Here is a 22,055-nt window from a genome sequence, read left to right as displayed (position 1 = left end):
AGAGTATCTTTCTTTTTAAAGTTCATCCTGTATAAAAGACGGAAAAAATTCTCTGTTAAGATTCCGGTCGACCTAGTCCAAATTGACGAGACTTTCGTTTGACGCCTGCCATCAGATTTTGTACAGTCACTTTATCCACTTTCTTCGGCACAGAACTAAAGTTTGCTTTGAACTGCTTCTCGTTGCTTACAGTTTTTTTGGGGTCTTCCTTCATACGGTTTTGCTTAACTATCGTCCAATATTTTTCGATTGGGCGAAGTTCTGGTGTGTTGGGAGCAAGGACGGGATAATGTCATAGCATAGCCATGAACCAAAAAATACGACTAGTGACCCATTCTTTTCCTCACATTTCGTTAGTTTAAGTTTTTTTTTAAATGAAAGCATGCTATAAATGATTATTTTGGAAACGAAAGATTTTTTTTCCATTTTGTCATCGATCGTTGAAATCTCCAATATATTGGTCATGACATGATAGTTAAAATGGGTCATGAGAAAGATCACCAATGCAATTTTTTGCAACTTTGTTTGCAAAGCTGATTTTCAAATGCTATACTATTTATGGCAAATGCTAACTAACTATAGTATAAAAAATGAAAATAGAGATAAGCGTTTCTAGACGCCTAGACGCCTAGACGCCACTCTTCTAATACGAGAAATTTATTTAAATCACGTAAATATGAATGGTATTTACATTCAACATTATCGGAATATTTCTGTCATGACATGGCCCATGACTGATCTCATTTTCTTGGGTATAGTGATCCAAAATAAATTTCGCCGCTCACATGAATGAATGAAAATTTTCGAGCCTAGTTGGGAGGTTTTTATCCTTGGGCACAACCTGCATGTTGTTAGCGGCATATCTCTCCATGGCCTTTTTTCATAATAGCAGGATGCTTTTGAAGACACTACGTAAATTTACAAGCCTCAGGTACAGATAGCGTTCCAAACGAGATATTTGTTTCATAGTTTAATATAAGAGATGTAACGAAAGTTCGGCGCCCAATACCGCCTAAAAACCGTTAAGCCGAATATTCGGATCACTGAATAGTTGCGCGTAATATTCGGCCGAATATTTTTTTTTTTAAGTTTATACATTGTAATTTTTTTCAAATGATGTTGGATATTTTGTAGAATATCCAAAAGTATTGTTGAAATAGCTACACAATCATCAAAAACTAATGATTCCAATAATAAAAATTATAAAAAAGACGTTCTGAATTGCGACCGTGTTGATACGTGTGGTATCAAGTATGGTATGCTTAAGGTTAATGATCATCGTTCTTGTTAACAAATATATTGAAGATATCTCTAATTCGATTTCAATTATCAATTTCAAAATGCTTGGCACCTGTTCCGACATGTTTTGTCCCAGATTTCATAGAAATTCAATCTCTTTGGTGATAAACGTCCTAGAAACAACAAGTCATCTGATGTCCTTTCAGTTATTGGTAACATTTTGAAAATTAGAGAGAACCCTACTTGAAAAAGTAATCATATAATACATAAAAAAACACGGCGAATTTAAGTTGACCACTAGACTGCCCCAAATGACCCGACTTTTGAAGAAGGTATGCGCTGCAGGCTTATATTGATCCTAGGCCTAGTACAAGATTCCATGCCAAATTTGAGCCAGATCGGATCACGGGAAGAGGTTACTCAATGAGCCTGAAGTTTGTATGAGATTTTGAAACATTTTGTTCGGGAGAAACATTTAAAAAACAGTTTTTTATAAATCACTCTGGTCCGCTTCGGCTGATTTCTATTGAAAATGGGTTTTCTTAAAGCCTAAATTATGACAAATATTTCATCCGAAAACTGCATTTCAATTAAAGTTAACATGAAAAAGTTATTAGCCTTCAAAAATGGGCTGCTATTTTAAAGGATGATATTCACCACTATTTTTTTTGTAATTTTTTTTATTTGAAACGGCTCATACCTTTAGGCTTTAAGGAGCTAAACTCGTTTTGTTTGATTACAATTGTTTGCTTATATCTAGTTAACTTTTTGAAGAAAAGATAGAAAATAGATAGGGAAATCTGAAAATAAAAAGAATTATAGACGAAGATCAATAGCTTTTAGGAAAAGATATATTTCGAACATGTAATCCAAGTCTATCACAGCCAGCACATCTCTCACTGGAACATAGGGCGGTTTTCCTCGGGTTCTAAGGGAGTCTATAAAATTCGTTTTAGCGACAAGATGGACCTCGCACGACCAAACAATATGCTCGATGTCGTGGTAATCTTGGCCGCAACCACACAAATTGCTGCCAGCAATATCAAAACGATAGAGTACCGCGTCTAAGGAATAATGATTGGACATGAGACTGGAAAATATACGAATAAAATCCCGACTCATGTTCAATCTATTAAAGGTTTAAGGCCCGGTTTAAATCCCGACTTATGTTCAAACTATTAATGGTTTAAGGCTTAACTTTGATATAATCGAGTGGAGCCACCGACCCAACTCATCCTCGTCCCATTTGCGCTGCCAGTTGATAAGAGAGTTTTTTCGAACCAAATGGTAAAATTCGCTGAAGACGATTTCACGTTGATACATATTCACCACTATTAATGAGGCGTAAAAATGTTCGACCAACCCGACCGGAACACTCAATTTGAAATGTATGCCATTTCGTCAAATCAGGACCGATTTAGATTGTGTTTGTTGCATTAGATTCTAAAATCTCAGATTTTTCAAATATTTGGTTGTGGATAATATTCACGTGACGATTCTGGGAGTAGGCCAGGCGAAACTTTAGGGGAGAATTAAATTATTTGATACCCATTTCTTATTTTCATCATATTTTCAATTGAAAATTACCCCCCAAAACCTCGTTTTCGCTAAAAAATTCTCATAAGCTCATACCGTATTTGTTTATGCCGAGTGTTGCACTGGTGCACCACTAGGTGCCGTCAAACTGTTTGTTTATTCGGACGGTGTTGCACTGGTTTTGACCTGGTGTTGCACTGTGTAACGCCTCATTTAGTACTTATATTATTCCACTTAAATTCTTCGTAAAACCAATACACAAAAATATAAAATTATCCGTTTATTATTAAACACTTAAAATATCTTAAAATACTTTCAGTAAGGAAACAATAATAATTCAAACACACAATTCACTTAGCAAGATAACCTCAACCCTAAACATAATCTGTTTCGAGTGGAAAATAAAATAAAAAACAATTCGCGGTAGAGCAACCACCCTAATAGACAGTCATCAAATCATCACGGCGCCAGTAAATGCAAAGATCTCCCGACACAACTCCGTTTTCAAACATGTGGTTAAGATGCTGCTCCTCAAGATCACCAGCTGCATTCCTACTTTGCGTCAGGTGAATGACCTCTTTTGGGAGCCTTTGTACACCTATTTTGGGCTTGCAAAAGATCGGCCCCTGGTTTGTTTGACTTCGCGATTAGATCACATCGTATCGGGTAGTTCCGGTTACGAGAATGAGCCTGATCAGGTCATCAGAGGAGTCTTGAGATTCGCAACCCACTTACGATTGGTGATTCGAAGAGACGTGATCTCCAATTTCATTAAAGCGTAATAATTAAGTAAGAACAACTTGTGATCCCCCAACTGAGTGCTCCGAATCTAATATAAGTCTTCTTATAGTCCATACTAGATAAATCAAAGTATAGGGAACATTATAGTGCACTGAGAAGAAAAAAACAGGTGATATCAAGAGGTACGTACGCAGGTGTGAAAATCAATAACCCCTTTGAAGGTGAAACATCGGTTTTTCTTTGTTCGACGATTAGACATCCGACACGCACTGTAGTTGCTTCCCAAGCACTTCATCGAAGGCAACCGGAACAAACCCGGCTAGCCCAGTAGCCTACCGGAATTGTCGACCCTTGATTCCTGACAGCCAGACAGACCCGACCACGCCGAAACGTGGCCCTATTCATCCCAGGCCACCGGTGGAAGACACGCGGCCACAACGCACTCACGGTAACGGCGCGATCTTCCAGCTGTCGACATTCCAACACCCACCAATATCCCGACGGAAACACCCGGTTAATGTTGGCCCAATCATTTGAGCCAGTATAGAGAGCAGAAAGACGTGCCACAGCCACCCAGCCAGTCTCATCCGTTCTGGCCAAGTAGCCGTCAGCCGTTCAAAAATAGTCTCGCGTGCATGACTGTTAATGCCCATCGCCATCTGCATATCAGTTTTCACCGTTCGTAGGACAACAAAACGACCAGTCACAGCGGACCAACGTGGAAACGACATTGCCAAAATCCCCACTAAAGTGAAGCGGACAGAGTGAGTACTCACACCTAAACGTATTGTTGCTATAGCGATTTCTTACTATACAGTGTCACTTTCCGGCCCGCAACATTGCCGATTTACGTTGCGCGAGCGCGAGACATTAGTCCGATACGTTACAAGAACGGACTGCTAATCTTTTTCTGGACTGGCGAGCCGTACAAAGTAGCCTAATTTCTTCCCGCGAACGGGAATATCAATTGATCGGATGAAAAGCCGGTAAACAACCGATAACTACGAGATGCCATGCACCTCCACCAAGCGCACTACCCATATAGTTTGTTTTTAAAAGAGGGAAAAACGTGAAACGAATGAGTTAGGCCTAACACACTACATCAATGTAAAATCACACAACACGTTTTGAGCAGAATAAATGGACTTATGTACAATTTGAAAATCGGCCCGAGTACTTGATCTGATGATGCGCTAAAAGAATTGGGGTATTTGGAACGGGGGTTGTACGTTGTTCGTTGTTCGCGTTTTATTTGCTTTTCTGTTTCCAGGGTATAGGGGTAGGAGCTCGTCCAACGTATCAGGCCCCAGGCTCATTTAGTAACGAGCAACGATCAACTCTCCCTTCAACGAACTTCTGCAGGGTTTCGTCTCGTCTTCGGGGCGGCTCGAAAGGGCCGAAGTACAGATACTATTTCAGAAGAGACCCTTCCGCTTCTTTCCCAAAATAGGGAATCAAAAGGAACTCGCAACCGAGTCTCATACAGCTGGGCAAAGTAAGAAAAGGTAGGTGGTCTTCCATTCGGAAGTGGCGCTTAAGCCATCTGCTTAAGACAGGAAGCGTGTCGGGACTCCCGTTATATTTGGCGCCTAACATTAAAAAGGCTTTTCTTCGTTGAAATTTTCCCAAAATCGATGCATTTACTACTTTGAAAGAACACTTTGGTGACACGATTGCTCAGCGGATATAAAAATAGTAGTTACAACAAATTCTTCGTTTGAAATCCAAACGTATTTAGTGATCCAAAACATACACCGCTCACTAGCGTACAAATAAGTTTTTCTTGCATATTTTTACCACGTTCCCCGATACAGTCTCGCATTTACTATATTGAGGAATACGATTTCCGCAACTTTATTACACGAATAAGTCCGAACATTACATAAACATTTATTAAAGGTATCTTTTTATTATTCTTTCTTAGAATTATTTAGATTTGTTGCCCTTAAACTAGTTCATAGTTTTCTCTAGCAATTTTTCATACCATTTTTTTTATCCTAAGTACAATAGAGGTACAATCACCCCTTATTTAGTTCATATTTTTCTTGGCAATTATTTATCACTCTATTTTCTTATTATTACAAACATTTTTCTCTTACGCTTATATTACGTTGATATTGGTTTTAAAAACTTTTATTCCGTTTTTTTCCGTTGTCAGTGTTGCGAGAGAGCGTGTGAGTGAGTGAGGTAGCAATACACTGACGACGACCACAATCACAACCAGATATTTGGAAAAATCTGAGATTTTACAATCTAACGCAACAAACACAAACTAAATCGATCATGACTTGACGAAATGGCATGCATTTCAAATTGAGTGGTCCGGTCGGGGTGATCGAACATTTTGATGCCTCATTAACATTGGTGAATATCATCCTTAAAAATGTTAGCCCATTTTTGAAGGCTAATAACTTTTTCATGTTAACTTTAATCGAAATGCAGTTTTCGGATGAAATATTTGTCATAAGAAGGCTTTAAGAAAACTCGTTTTCAATAGAAATCGGGCGAAGCGGACCAGAGTGAATTATAAAAAATGATTTTTCATGTTTCTCTCGAACAAAATGTCTTATACAAACTTCATGCTCGTTGAGCGACACCTTCCCGTGGTCCGATCTGGCTCAAATTTGGCTTTTTTTTTTTTTTTTTAGTTGATCACCCAGGTGGTAAATCCTTTTTACGGATTGCATTCCAAGGCACGGCGAGCGACCGAGTCCCCCCCAGTATGCTACTCTGGGTCCATGGGTGCAATTGGGCGACTCATGATACTAAGTACCCCTACGCCATAAAGTCCACCTGGGGCCGCAGACCTGGTTCCCACCTCGAACTGTTTAGTACACTATGCTTCAATAGCTCAAATTTGGCATGGAATATTGTACTAGGCCTAGGATCAATATTAGCCTGCAGCGCATAACATTCCACAGGTTTTAAATTTCCCATACAAATTTGGGGCACTCTATTGACCACTTTTTGAACCAAACACCCTTTATTATCTTATCACAGTTAGAAAATAATTTTCATATCCCTGAAATATAACTTCATTTACCACCCTAAAATTATTTCATTCAAAATAACCGCCTCTAGTAGTTGGAAAAGTTTGTCCAAGGCAATAAATGCACCAAACCTAAGGGAAAGACGCAAATAATTGTTTCCCGCTAAATTTCATGTCTGGACCACTGTGCGATGCAGTCGGGATATTCTTTCGTATGGTATTTATATTATATATTTTTTTTTACTTCACTGTGTTCTACACAATGCAATAAAAAGTTGCGTTGCAATCCTCAAACAATATAAAGTGTTCGGCAGGGAAGTCCACGCTTTATTCCTCTTGTTCCAGTATCTTGTGCGGTATTAACCACATGGTTGTCCTGGCCGTAGTAGTCCTTGCAATGCATGTCAACATGCAACAGAGATTACGATGGAAATAAAAATAAAGGACGCAAGTCCTTTCGTTTTCCAGGATGCTTACATGTATTGGCTATGTTGGTGAGAAAAAGAAGATACATTGAAAAATTTGAAAAAATCAGCATTCTAATTTGTATATTAGTAGGTAAAGACTTTATTCCGCTCTACCATATGTGGCAGCTCCATATAATGAGGCGGCAAAAAGTATTAAGGTACATCGGGGCAAGTGCAAACGGTTTTCACCATAGTTCAACTTTCACATTTCCTAAAAAAATATGAATATGTTCAAAAATTATCAATTATCGTTCGTTGCATCAATAAAATAGTTCTCAACAAATTCCCATTGAAAGTGAAAAATAAAAAAAAAATTGGCAAAAAGTAACGGTGCTTTTGTGAAAAAATTTCTAAATTTGCACTTGCCCCGTTTATGGGGGCAAGTGCAAACGCAATACTTTTTCCAAACTAATTCACAGATGAGTTAGTGTATCGGTCCTAAAATGAATTGAATACATGTTCCGGTACGTTTTATCAACTTTTATTAATATACTAGCAGACCCGGTAAACTTCGTCTTACCATTTTAAACTTGGCGTCTATTTCAATTTTTTTTTCGCTGTTTGACTTAAAAAAAAGCATCAAATCTTGAGTTGTTAATCGTCTCGCTTTCTTGAACATGTCCTAGTTTTTAAACATATCCATCTTTTCCGTTTGCTCGAATTGGCCCGCTCAATTATATCGGAATCAAATCTAGGAATTTTAACTCAATTCTACGGGTCTTTTAACTGATTATTCAAAAAATATCTCCAATAAATTTTACATAAATCTTACATGAATCCTTTTCATTTACATTTCTTTGATTCGGATGCTTTGAATATTGCCGAATGATATCAGGTATCAGCTTCCCGTTGCAAATTCGATTTTTTCAGCAGTCAACGTTACCATCAAACTTGGCAAACCTCATGTCTATGTTTCATTTATTGTATACAATTTAGTTGAATGACTCCGCTTTGCTCGAGTTCACTTTAAGGTTTAAATCGAAATCAAAAATTTCTCATTTATTGGAATTTATTGCATATGAAACTTTATGGAAGAAGAATTTTGAATATCGGGACAATTTTTGGAACGTTTGCTCAATATTCTGCCTAGCGCAGCACTTTTAGCTCCCGAATAGCTTTTGATGGTATATTTTTTAGAACTGAGACATAAAAACATTAGAGATGATTTTTTTCAAACGATTTTCAAGCAGCTTCACTTTCCTCACAATTGGAAGCAGTGGTTATTTATATTCATATTTTCATCAAAATCATGTCCAAAAAAAAGGTTCGCCCTTTTTTTTAGCAAAAAATGCTAATTAAATCAAGAAGTCTTGATTTATTGGGTTAATATTCAAAGAAATTTAATTTGGTTTTGAAAGGAGAAAAGATATGATTAAATTTTTTGTTATTCAACCGAATTAAAGCATTTTTATCTTTTTTTTATCCTTAAATACATACCTGCCAATTTAAACCATTGTTGTCTGATTCAAAATTTTCCTAAACAGTGTTGAAGGTGATTTGCGATTCTGTTTAAGATTATGTGATATTTTCAAGATTCAATAAGATTTAATTGGAACGCAGGTTTAAAAAATTAAATACATAAAAAAGAACTAATCTTTCAAGGCTACGATGATTTCATGAGTTCATTCTTTTTTCTGGAAATTTTCATGTCGAGGTAAACATTTAAAAATTTTAAATATACGTTCAGATTTAACACTCGGGATACCCTATCTGACTATTTTAGAGAAAAATTGGAAAATGTTTCATGACTTAAAGGCGCATTGCCACTTGTTTCACCGTGTGAAATGACAGGAGTTAATATTATTTTCAACACTTTTAGGTCATAACAAAAACTTATCAAAAAAAAAAATTAGCTTCTGCTATCAAAAAAATTATGCTTCTGGAATATCAATCACAAAAAAAAAATGTCAACAAAAAATCGGATCTAAAGTCTCACCTACGTAACCAAAATATGTTAAACAAAAACACACATTTATGTTAAGTACGACTTGAATTCTATGTAAACAAACAGGGAACCTGTAAACAGTTTTTGGTGAACGATTTAAAAAAAAGTTAAGTTTATTTAGTCAGATTGTTTATTTGGGCCCAACCATTTATAAATTTAGAAATCATGTATACATTTTTTGTAAATGTTGAACGTTTGTACTTCTTTGCATTCGGCCTTCAAATGAACATCAATCTTATATAATCCATTTTAAAGGACAGGCTCTTGTTCAGTTCATGTGTCTGTTCATTTGCAACGGATTTTGTGGTTGTTCTATAAATTTAATGGCGCATGATACTACTTCTGTGAAGCACATTTGTACATGTTTGAAAAATATTTCTAGCGTTTTGGATTATAAACCAAGTCTTTCCACTTTTCTTTTTTCAAATGTCCGCAAAGAGTCATACCATTATTTCCTACGCATCAGTACTAAATTCATATTATTTAGACAACAATTCCTTCTTGAAATAACACGAATTGAAGTTTTAATTTTTTCAAATCGTTTGAATGGTTTTGATTTGATGGGCAAAATATTAATCTGGGTCTCATCTGGGCGTCATTCATTACTACATGTGCTGTACAAATGATCTAGGAATCAAGAAGAAAAAACACATCTAGGCTTCATGTGGTCACCACATGCATCGAAATTATGCTTGGTTGAGAAATGCGCGCCCAAATATTCCCACTAAACAGTATGCTATGCCATAGTTACTAACCTCCTACGACGTTAGCTTGCGACGCCTTAACCATAGAGACGAAAAACAAACCGCCCGCCCGGCGCCCAAAGTAAAGAAAATCTCGAAAAAATTGAAGGCCATGACTTTAATTTGATTCAATTTATTACAAATTTAATGATTACGGACAATTAATGCGACTTTTTGTTGTTTTTATTCGATATAAACCGATTCGCATGCCCACAGAATATTCTAAAAACAATTTCATTTGAATCGGTTGGATCATTTCGGAGGAGTAGTACTACAAACACCGTTACAAGAGAATTTTATATAATAGATTTGCTGTTTTTTTGCAATATTGATGACTTTTTGGAACTTCATTTTTGGTGACTGTTGTTTTAAGCAAAAGACCTTCATTTATTAATGCATTACGGAACTTTGAACATCCGCTTCAGATACAACACTTTGGATACCCCTTCTGACCATTTTAATATAATGATGAACCATTTTGGTGATGAATTTTCTGAAATGGCTGATTTTACATGGCTTAAAGGTGCGTTTGCACTTACCCCGGTAGTGTCGTTTGCACTTGCCCCGCAGTGTGGTTTAACAAGAGCGAATATTATTTTCACAACTTTCGGGGTGTACTGAAAATTTATCATAAATTTTCTGCTTTCATTTGAATATCGGTCTCAAACACTCACCTTTTAACGAAAATTCGGATTGGAATGCCCTTTTTTGTAGCCAAAATATGCAAAACAAAAACACACTGTTTATGTCTAGTACGTACTTGAGTTCGTGTGTGATCAAACAGTGCCGTGTTTTAAGTGAAAAATTCAAAGAAAGTTTAGTTTATCTATGTCAGATTGTTTGTTTGGGTCTAAAGAACAATTTCTAGAAGGAGAAATATTTTTTACTTTTTTTGTAACAGAGAAAAGTTGAACGTTTGTACTTGCCCCGAGTTTGCACTTGCCCCGGTGTACCTTATTTGGTTTTTCGTCTCTCTTATGAATGTTGAAAATTTTATTTGAAAAATACTATTTAGACTTATTTCAGAAGTTTTAATAGACAGATTGTTTGAAAATAACATATAAAGTGAGATGATTAGTGTTATTTTCAACCGTATTAAAATCCGTTTATTGCACTAATAATAGACTTTTTCCATGCTTTGTGCTGTGGCTATTTTTGAGCAAAGTCAACATAGTGAATCTGTCAAGAAAGAATAGTAAACTTGGAACAATGATAAAAATCTAAAAATATCAGGGAGAATGAGGGTACTTGATCCTTGGGGATACTTAAATCCTTCGCTATATCTCGAAACCGGAATGTCTTACAAATATGTAAATAATGCCCTAGAAAAATGTTCCAAATAGAACAAAACAATAATTCTGTTAAACTGTAAAATGTAATATGGCGAAAAATAGTCAACGGACCTTTTATTTTTGGATTTTCATAGATTTTTACCTAGGGTCAGAGCACCCTGAATTAAGAATCAAATCTCCTTTAGTAAAAAATTAAGTCTCTTTTAACTTAAAAATATCACAATTTTTTGTCTCACATAAATGCTTCTAGTTCATCTACGGGTGCATGATCGTTCTAACTTTTGGAGCATGTACACTTGCAATCAGACGCTGAGATAAAATGCAAAGGACTGCAAATTGCTGAATTTTCCTAAAAAGATACGATGAAAATAAGTAAAGGGGATCAAATATTCCCATTCTCCTCTACATAGTTCCTCATATGTTTAAAAATTTAATTTTAAGGATGTTTGCAATGATCAAAACGATCTGGACTGGCAGTGTTAATTTGGCGCATATATGTATGTTTTTGTTTTTTTCTTCTACCAACAATTTTCTATTTTTATCTCTCTTTAATCTGATTCCTTTCGAAAATATTTTGTTGCATGTTGTTCATGATATGATTATTGTGTACTTCTCTCAACTCAACCTCCAGGGCGAATCAAACGAGGACAGGATAAAGGTGGCGAACGAAAAAGCATCTTCGCTCCTCAAATGAGCAGGTTACTTGCTACAAACACATCGTTTTCTACATGATCTGTACATTTTGTATTTCTGCGTAAGGATAACTGACGAACTTAGTGTTGTTATTATATTTTGTAATTGACCGTATACAGATAATTTTATTGTGATTTAGTAATTTTAGTTTACGCTTCTTGATGAAACAGTTTAAGTTCAGATAAGATGGATTTGAAGCTATCCAGAAATGTTGTATAAGTTACAGGTTGGTTGAAATCAGAATAAATAAAAAAATGTGAGTGAATAATCTGATCATTAGTATATACAAATATTGAAATTTTCTTTAACACATTATGATAGTTGGTTGTAATTTGTAAAAAATATTAATATCAACTAACAATTCTTCCCTTCGTAACGCTTTTTTTCCACCTATGTACATCATGTTTCCTCGGAAAAAAACAAACTCGATTTTCCTGATACCTTAAATCTGGCAAACAATCAATTTGCACGTGCACATACACATACACGAATGCGCATGTTCTACGATGATCTTATTCTATCCTGCTCTTCGGAACTCTCGAAATAACGCGTCCGGACGTCCTCCGCTTGTTGGTGATATTTGCCGTTTCTCAGGGTGAATCAAACGAAACCAGGATAGCAGCCGCCAACGAGCGCGCGCACACTCTGCTCAAATAAGATGTTTCCGGTGGATACTGGACGAGATCTGTGCGTTCGAGAAAATCTGGTTAAAACCCTCCTTCCCCCCCATATACAAAAAGGACTCATGGAAGAAAATGCGACGGCGGCAGAAGCTATTGTTACATTATGGCTAAGTTTGTATGTATGATTGCAAGCGCATCAAAGAATGTTTGAAACATAAAAAAAGAAAGTAAGGTATTAACCTACATAATATTATAGGTATACAGAAAATCTGTATTTATTCTTGTTATTTGATTACAGAAGATAATGTATGCAAACTGACTTTAAAATAATAAGCATTATGTATTCAAAACCACACAAACACACCAACATTCACGTTGCTTTGCTTTTGTACGACAGGTTCTGCGTCCTATGGATATGGAATGCTTACGGTGTTTTGTCAGAAAAACAATTCTAAACAGTAAGATTATGATTGAAAGGACTGCAACTGCTTTGACCTTTATTTATAATAGTACTGATAAGTACGAATTAATCTCATTTTATTGACAACTGACATTGAATTTAACAAACAAAACCCAGAACGAAAATCCTAACAAAGAAAAGTATGTAATCTTGTAAAATTAAACATAACTCCGCTTGTTAAAATATATATACCTACAAAAATTATCAAGGAAGTAATAGAAAATGTATTTGAAACTTTAAATGATACGCAAAACGCATAAAAAAGAAACATCCTGAAAAAAGAAAAATAATGGAACGTTTTTGCTGAATTGTTTTGTTTTGTTCAACGTTTTCGGACGAGAGTTATACTGTTATGAAGACATGTATTATTGATTAAGCTTACAGGTAAGATAGAGGAGCTAGCATCAAAAATCGTATATAACGGAGATAGAAAAATGAAATTAGAGAATGAATTGATTCTTAAAAAAAAAACAAAAAAACCAAATGTGATCTCAGAGGATCTACGAAGCAATTTTTGGAAGTCGCAATTTCTATTTAAAAAAATATCCAGGTGCCAAGTGACGAACTCACCAACAACTTGTTCGAATTCAATGTTCTACTCGTCAGTAGCGTTTCGATGCATAACTTGTCTGTTGGAATCTGGTAATGTGATAAAGCTTGGATAAAGTTAAAAGCATTATCTATTGACATCGAAGAATCTCTGACTTATCTATCCCGTAAAACAAAGTTTATCTCTGTGTGTGCCATTTTCAGATCTAAATGGAAAAGGTAATTTAATTGAAAAGACTTATTTTTTGCAATAAGTTTGGGACCAAAGTATTACTTGAAAAAAATTAGAACCCTCTCGATATGTCAATTGAACATATCCTGCAGGAAGTTTTGCTTTTTAATATCTAAAGGCAACACAAATCTATGTTGTACGTAAATAAGTGTGATCGATTTCTTACATAGCACATGATGTTAGCTCTTCCCTAGATCTAGAGTCGTGTTCACATAAGGCGGTTGCTGCAGAGTGTCTCATATATTCTTTTTACTCTATGCACTTTCCTAGGCTTGAGATACTTTGCAACGACTGAAGTTGGCTATCACGTCGCTTTAAGACTAGACTTAGCACATTCATAAACATATTTGAATACCTTGTTGATATTTTTTAACACAAGCAAAGCATGTTACATAATTTTATTGCCGTTACTTCAAAACATTTCGTCTGTTCTGCCGGTGAGTCGTTCGTATAAATATTTCAACGCCGGACACTGCTGCCGGCTGCAACAAAAATCATAAATTTTCTTGAATTTCTATTCATTGAGGTTGTAGTGAAAGTACAAGTCGAAACAAAAATTTGTTGATGCTCGATGGATATTCGAAATAACTCATTGTTGATTAGAAGTTCAAATAGGCTTCCCATCCATATGCATAAGCAGAAAAATGTCATTATGGAAGTCTTTTTTCAATCTCTGTCTATTAAAATAACTAGTAACATGCATAACATAATTTGTACTATCCGCTTAGGCAATTTCTTTTGCACTTTGAGAACAAAAATGATATACAATGATGAAAATTTAAAAACAACATGACTCCCGAATATTTATGAAACTTGAACTGCAACACTTATTTTATTGACCCACAGGGTGGTATCTTAAATAGAAAATCCTATAAAATCTCACCGCAAACGATCACAAATAACAAAATTGTACAACAACTTTGTCAATGACTACCTATTGATGTGCGTGTGTACAATTAAAGTTGAATAATGTTTCTGAAGCACATTTTTCCGTTTTGCGTTGTATTGAACAGAAGAAAACAAAAGCAATGGTTAGCAAAAAAAAATAAGATTAAATCAGATAGGTCTTCATAACAAGATAAGCTTATCAGTAGATTGCTTTCAAATCTGGATCACCAAACGGTAGAAACACGAATAGGATAACGGCATGTTTGACAAAACTTTCAGTTGTGACAAAGTGATAAAAATATTGTAGGTACATGATGAGGCTTTTAACAAAATATTTCTGCTGAAAAAAAACCCACAGAATATTAGTAAATAAAAGCAGCATCTGGATGTGTTTCAACAATAGAATTATCTCTCTTTATTTCATTAGATTTAGTTATAAAATATATTGTATGGGTTGACTGTCTTTTGCTCAGCAAACTAACACTCTACTGAATACCAAAACTAACAGTCATGGGAATTGCATTTTTGTTTAATCTTAGTAATTTTTCGAGACAATCTGTAAATGTTATTCTGTTTTGAGGGAAATGGTTATTTCTATATTATTTGTTTAATTTTTATTTATTTTTTTTAAGGGTGACGACAATACAAATAGGCTTGAAGAAGCAAGTAAAAGGACTGGTCAATTGCTGCGAAGCTAACCTTGATGATTTATTCACTTCAAATCACTTTAATTGTTTCGATCGGATTCTATTTCCACTCTTCTCAAAATACATAATACAAACAGCAAAGAATATGCAAGGGAATCCTATGACCAACATAAGAAAAGCAGAAAGCATACCAATGGCTGTTTCCGGAAAAGGCGTATAACTGTACTATGGCGATTCACGGACAATTGATAAATCATCTTTTAACTTAAAGCAAACCTGAAAGGCATTTGTGATTTTATGATTTGCCGCTGCGAAAATTTGTATATACACAAAACCTTGATAATGAACGTTTTAAGTTAAGATAAGTTGATAGACTTTTTAAGCCCCGCTCCAAACTTGATAGTTTTTAAAGTCCCTATATAGCGATTTTCTGAAATACCTTTGAATGCATTTCTTGATTCCAAACAAATATTAGAAAAATTAATGCAATCATATCACCTAAAAAATATGAAAGGGTAAAGAGTACGTTTGAATCTTATTAATACAACTTGTATATTGGAGTACAGTAACTAAAGACGATGGCATGGGAAGGCTTCGTACTACTGATGAGGATTGTTTCAACTCCATTCCCACGGAACACTATTTACTCACAGTTTTACAAGAAATATCCTTCTGTCATCGCCATTTCTTTCCGAAGGGGAAAAATAAATATAAAATAACTTATCTTATATCATAGCACATCACAGGATTTTGTCACCAATGTCAGCGTTTTGAATGAAACAACAGCTAACATCCACACTTTAACACATTTTTCGTCATATTGTATTTTGCGCTAAGCAATAAATAAATGAAAAAAATGTTTAAAAAACCGATTGTGATATACACGCGCACCCATTTAAACGAAACACTTCACCCGGTATTCTGGCAAGTTTCTCACGAGCATTTTTCAAAATTTTTATTTTGCTTACGTATTCATCAAACCAAGGTGTATTTGCTTCGTTTAGGCATGATTCGAACGATAAACATGTTACGACAACCTTTGTAGGATTTAAAAAATTAAATTTAAATTCGTTATGAAAATTTTCTTTGAAATCAGTACATTCTCCTGTTCAAGTGAATTAAAAAAAACTCTACGTCAGAAAATTTCGATAAATCTTAGGAACATAAAACAGAGGATGTTTTCTTTTTTACGCGTATTCCAACAAATATCATGAGATAATTTATTTAGTCAACGAAGAAGTATTTCAATTATATTCTATACTATTCTCATCCATAAAAAAAAAAGTTAAGAAAAACCTTTTTTTCCTAGTGGAGAATTCGTGTGCTCGTTGAAAATACCTTTCAGTTTGGTTTATTGATAATTATGTTACAACTTATTCAACTGAAACTTTTCTCCTACAATGGCTGTCTTAAATATGTATGAAATTACAAAAAAACACAGTTGCACTTAACATTGCCTCAAAACATTCAATTTGTTGCACATTTTCTTTTTTTGAATTCACAATTCAAAACTGATAACAATAATAGTGATAACCCACCAAGATATAACATATTTTACTGTATTCAAATGAATGCATATCTTCTCCTTCCTGCTTCTCTTGTGCTATTTTTTTTAAATTCCAATTTAAGATTAAGTTTATACTATTCTTAGCTTTGCTTTACTCCATCTAAAACATAGTTTGGAAATGACAACACGTATAAAAGTTTTTTCGAAAACACTGAAAACTCACCGTGGAAGAACATCATTCTCATTAACCAAAATGTTACACTTTAACAGCACATGCAAGCTAAAAATCATGTGTCAAAAAAAATTGAGATAATAGCACCTGGCGCTGAAATTATTTATTATGTTCAAAAAAACTTTTTAAACATACAAAAAAAATCTAGAACTACCACCAGCAATAGGGAGAAATCAAACTTAACAATTCTTGAGGATAGAAGTAACTTAAAAATCAAAGATCAACCAATTTAAATGAACCATTAGTGGATAGCAGTCTACATTAAAACGAGGATATCTAATGCTTTAAGGTAAATTCATCTATCGTTGTATTTTAAACTCTATGTGTGTTGAAGCAAGTAAATCCGGGCGTGTGATTGATCAAATTCGGTATTTGGGAATTCATGAAAATTTAAATTGTATCCTTTTGAACTTTATTTTTGTCAAATTAAATCTCCTATTCAGATACTTTCCTAGATACGGCGGGTTCTTACTTAGTTGCCCTTATATATTTAATCAGTATAAGTGCTAATAGTTGCAATTAGTCTCTTTAAAACTAAGCAACTATCATGCATGCATCGCAATGATCAGTGTCTAAAATCTATATCCCTTGAAGCTTCTAAAACTTGAACAAAGAAAATATTGAAATGGTATGAACAAGGTAAATTTCCATCCACCAATCTTAACAGAAAATTGTGATCGATTCAACTTCCTATCAACAACCACTCTTGTGTATGATCAATCATATTTCAAACCACCAGCATAATGGAACAAAGCGTGAAATAGAGAAAAAAAACAAGTCAGGATTCAAATAAATACAGAAGTTATTTAACCAACGAGATATATGCTAAATAAAAGAAAACAAGCGAACGAACACTAATGACAAGTTGCAATTTGCCTTTGAATATACGTTCTAATTTGATCGTTGTCATTTTTTTTATTGTATTTATTGTATGAGATTTGTACCATCTAAGTGTTTTCGGTTATTGAGTTTTTTTTTTAGCTGAAAAATAGAATCTTGTGTTTGATGTTTTTCAAAATTAGTTTACTGTTACTTACTATTGTCGAACGGAGCGATAAAAAAGGCAATTTTAAGACAAAACAAAAAAAAATTATCAAATAATATTAGATTAGTTATACTATTACTACGGTTAATATTTTTCAAATGTATTAATAATAAAGTATCTTAAAGTAACCAGAGTAATGTGATTGACATTTTCCTAGGAATTATCACAGCCAATTTCGTTCTATTCGTGTCCTTGAATTAAATATCATCGTCAGCCGCTATAAAAAAATAAAATGCCAGCGGCTTACTTTATGACATTTCTCGCCGCCTTAGCGATACAAGGACTAATGCAAGAATGCCGCTGAAAGTCCGAGCAGGTCAGCTAAAGCGACAATCATAGACATGGAATCCAACAAAGTTTCTGGAATAGATTGCATTTCTGCTGATATGCTCAAAGCCATCCTGCCTTGTCAGCAAAAATGTTGCACCATCTTTTCACTGACACCTGGGATACTGCGACATTCCTGGCCGACTGGATGCAGGGTATAGGTTGGGTAGGTAAAGGTCCCGAAGAAAGAAGACCTGATCAAGTGCGGTTACTGGCGTGGCATAACATTGATTTGTACAACTCTCAACTCTGCAAAGTATACAGCAAAAATGATTTTCTGTAAAATTACAGCAAATATCCTGTAACAAAAAGGAGCAGGACATTTACCGTAGTGTTACAGGTCGCAAAAAATTCACATGTCATTTATTTTTACGTGAACTAATTGTTTTACAGTTTCAAATTACAGTACCGTAAAATTTTGGTTCATTGAATTGATTTGGCTCGATATATGGATTTTTGTTTTTTCGAAACTAATACAAGTTCAGTATTTCTCAAACTAAGAGTAAGTGCATCCTTATTTCGAAACGACAAACTGCACTTGTACCGGATATAATAATTCATAACGAACCTGTAGAATTCGTTAATTCTATGAAACTTTTGGGAATGAATCTATCGACAAATCTCTCCTGGTCACATCATATCCTACAAATCAAAAAACGCACAGCACCGTATCTCAATTTCCTTCGCAGTATAGCCGACCAATATTGGGGAGCCCACCCTTCGACAATGATACACATACATATATGTGACACTCCTGTCGGTACGTACAGGGGAATCACCCAGCGCTAGCGCGAGGCACCGAGCCGTACACCATCACTGCTACTCAACGAATGTGCCCGAAAGTAAGCGCGCCTAAATGCCGCGAGCGACTTTGTCAACTGACAGTTACTGGCAGTGTTGCCTTGTATCCATTTGTGTCGGCCGGGAGAGGCTTTGTCAACTGACAGCTACTGGCAGTGTTGCCTGAAATCCATTTAGGTCGGACGCAGCAGCTCACATCTCACATCTTCTCCGGAAAAAAATATAAAATTCATTGATTTTTTTTTGACGCATAAGAGCTTACTAACACAACAGGAATTCGCAAGTAAACGGACTGATCCAATTTCTCAATCCGCTTGATGGCATCTATAAAGAGGGTTGACTACGGAACTCAACCAATCTACATAGAAGACAGTAGAAGTAAATTTATTGAAGTGACGGAGTCACTTTCTAACATTCAACATTTGACGTGAAATATTCCCACGTATTACGCTGCGATTATATTCTAGATAAACCTTTCTTATTCATGTGATTTGACCAGTGTTAATCAATTCAAAAGAAGCTTTAGACGACCTTAGGCATTTTCAATATTAAGATATAAAAACCTTTGCCAGTTAGTGCAAATTCATGTACTGACACACACGAATTCAGCCCATAGCACATTACATTTATCGACAATAGCAATCCAGTTTTACACAGAAATTTGACTAAATCGAATTCTTACCTTTTTTCATTTCATCTCAATATGGTTAGTTGTAGGTATGAACTAGTTAGACTTATTCACTCGTCAATTCAGCTCAAATTTACTTAACAATTATTAACTCAACTCCATCTTACTCGCAGGAAATCTGTAGAAATATCAGTAAAATTACGCATCTACTAGAACATGAATATGCTTGTTTGGTTCCGACCTGTAAATTCGATCAGGCCAACGAGAAGATTATTCGTTGTCACAAAAGAGATATATAGCGAATATAGCGATACTTGAAATCTACGAAGAAATTTTAATCATGCATGTTTATGGCTGTTTTCCCTGAACGTGGAAAATGGTAGATTCAGAATATTAAAGTCAATTCAAGCAAAACAAATCTATTAACGTCTATCGACTTTTCAACCTCAACAGTTCATCGCCCGATCAATAATTATCCCTCATTACACCATATTCTCTGACTATCCCAGCTCAGCACTGTCATATTTCATTGATTTGACTTTATGCTCAAAAATCACCAAAGTTTAAATAATTACACATAATCAATGTTCAAATTTGCCATATTCATTTATTTTGATATGCTTCTATATTCTCTACAAGCACAACATATGAATTACTCTCAACAATCATACTATCATACATGATACAATTATACATACTAAAAAAATATAATTTCAGTGTCCACTGAAGAGGATAAGCAGAAATGCATGTGCTTAAGAACATGCCAAAGTAGCTCAAAACGTACAAACAACTGGTAATTTGTTTGATGATTACTAAAACTCTCAGAAAAACGTCGATAATTTCGAAGTATAACCATACTATATATCTATTGACCATCTTAGCTAAAAAACTCATGGTTGTCCCACAATATTAAAATATCACGAAAAATATCAACATTTAAAATGATGGCAGTCACATCTTATCAAGACATCATGACATTATTAACAGTCTGGTTTGCGCCCTTCCTTAACAATTCGTCCAACCTGACTAAATCGAGATGATAACACCAGTTTACGCAACAATTCGCTGTGCATACTCACGCAACGATTTCAAATAACTTAAATACGTTGGACTGGACTTCAACTGAAAAAGTTATTGGCTTACCCCAATTAAAAGTTATAAGCTTACCTCACAATTATATAAGGATTTATTCGTCGTCTCAAGTGTATTGGTTAGGTCAGCTCAACCGAGGCAAATCTCATTACAAACCAAGACTCTTTTCGTTGGTCACCGTAACTCAGTTCAGCAAAATTAAGATTACATTTAACCCCCTAGCTCAAATTAAAAGAATTGCTAATACCTTGTCACTGTTACTATCTATACACATGCTGACACAATAGCTGGTAGCTGGTAGCTGATACACAGCAAACGACCAAACAAAACCAATGTTTCATATTAATGGTCGTTTCAGGTTAGGGATACTAGTGAACGACTTTTTAATTCAATACAGATTAAATGTTCACACCATAACTCGGACGTCCCATCAAGACATCACAACAATGATATTCAGCTTAGGATTTCGTTACAAACAATGGCCGTCCCAGCTCATCAAAACATCACAACATAACAATGTTTCCGTTGGTCGCCCTAGTCACACATCATTACAAACAATGGCTGTCACAGTTCATCGAAACATCACAACAATAACGACATTTTTGTTGGCCGTCCCAGCTCAACATTTCGATACAAGCGATGGTCGTCCCAGCTCATCGAAACCGTCATAACGATACTTATATTCTTGTTGGACGTCCCAGTTCAACTTACTGTTATAAACGATGACCGTCTCAGCTAATCGAAACATCACAAGATATCACTATTCAAGTTGGCCATCCCAGCTCAACCTATTGTTACAAACGATGGCCGTCCCAGCTCATCGAAACATCCCATCGCTATCAACATTCTCGTTGGCCGTCCCAGCTCAACCTATTGTTATAGGCGATGGCCGTCCAAGCTCATCGAAACATCACAACGATATTTACACGTCAGGCGATTGATTTGATATCAACATTCGATTGATTTGATATCAACATCTTGATTTGATATCAACATTCTCGTTGGCCGTCCCAGCTCAACATATTGTTACAAGCGATGGCCGTCCCAGTTCATCGAAACATCACAACAATATTTACTTTCTTGTTGGCCGTCTTAGCTCCACAGTTTGATACAAGCGATGGCCGTCCCAGCTCATCGAAACATCACAACAATATCACTGTTCAAGTTGGCCGTCCCAGCTCAACCCATTGTTACAAACGATATCAACATTCTCGTTGGCTGTCGCAGCTCAACCTGTTGTTATAAGCGATGGCCGTCCAAGCTCATCGAAACATCACAACAATATCGCTGTTCAAGTTGGCCGTCCCAGCTCAACCTATCGTTACAAACGATGGCCATCCCAGCTCATCGAAACATCACAACGATATCAATATTCTCGT

At 35.4% G+C, this 22,055-nt stretch overlaps 1 protein-coding gene across 7 annotated transcripts in view; it reads left to right on the top strand.

The window, feature by feature from the left end:
- The window catches only part of LOC129754430 (synaptosomal-associated protein 25), a 198,393-nt gene extending 180,432 nt beyond the window's left edge, over nucleotides 1–17,961 (top strand). For 4 of the 7 annotated variants that reach the window (XM_055750507.1, XM_055750499.1, XM_055750525.1 and 1 more), the window contains one exon: nucleotides 15,030–17,961. In XM_055750507.1, coding sequence (XP_055606482.1) covers nucleotides 15,030–15,095 — 66 coding nt within the window. In that variant the 3' untranslated portion in view covers nucleotides 15,096–17,961. Of the gene's footprint in view, nucleotides 1–11,583; nucleotides 11,872–12,239 lie in introns of all 7 variants that reach the window. The other 3 variants (XM_055750549.1, XM_055750534.1, XM_055750541.1) reach the window with 2 other exon arrangements.
- The last annotated feature ends 4,094 nt before the right edge of the window (nucleotides 17,962–22,055 follow it).

Source organism: Uranotaenia lowii, chromosome 1, assembly GCF_029784155.1.
Source record: "Uranotaenia lowii strain MFRU-FL chromosome 1, ASM2978415v1, whole genome shotgun sequence".
Lineage (NCBI taxonomy): Eukaryota > Metazoa > Arthropoda > Insecta > Diptera > Culicidae > Uranotaenia > Uranotaenia lowii.
This window is presented reverse-complemented; position numbering and strand designations above follow the sequence as displayed.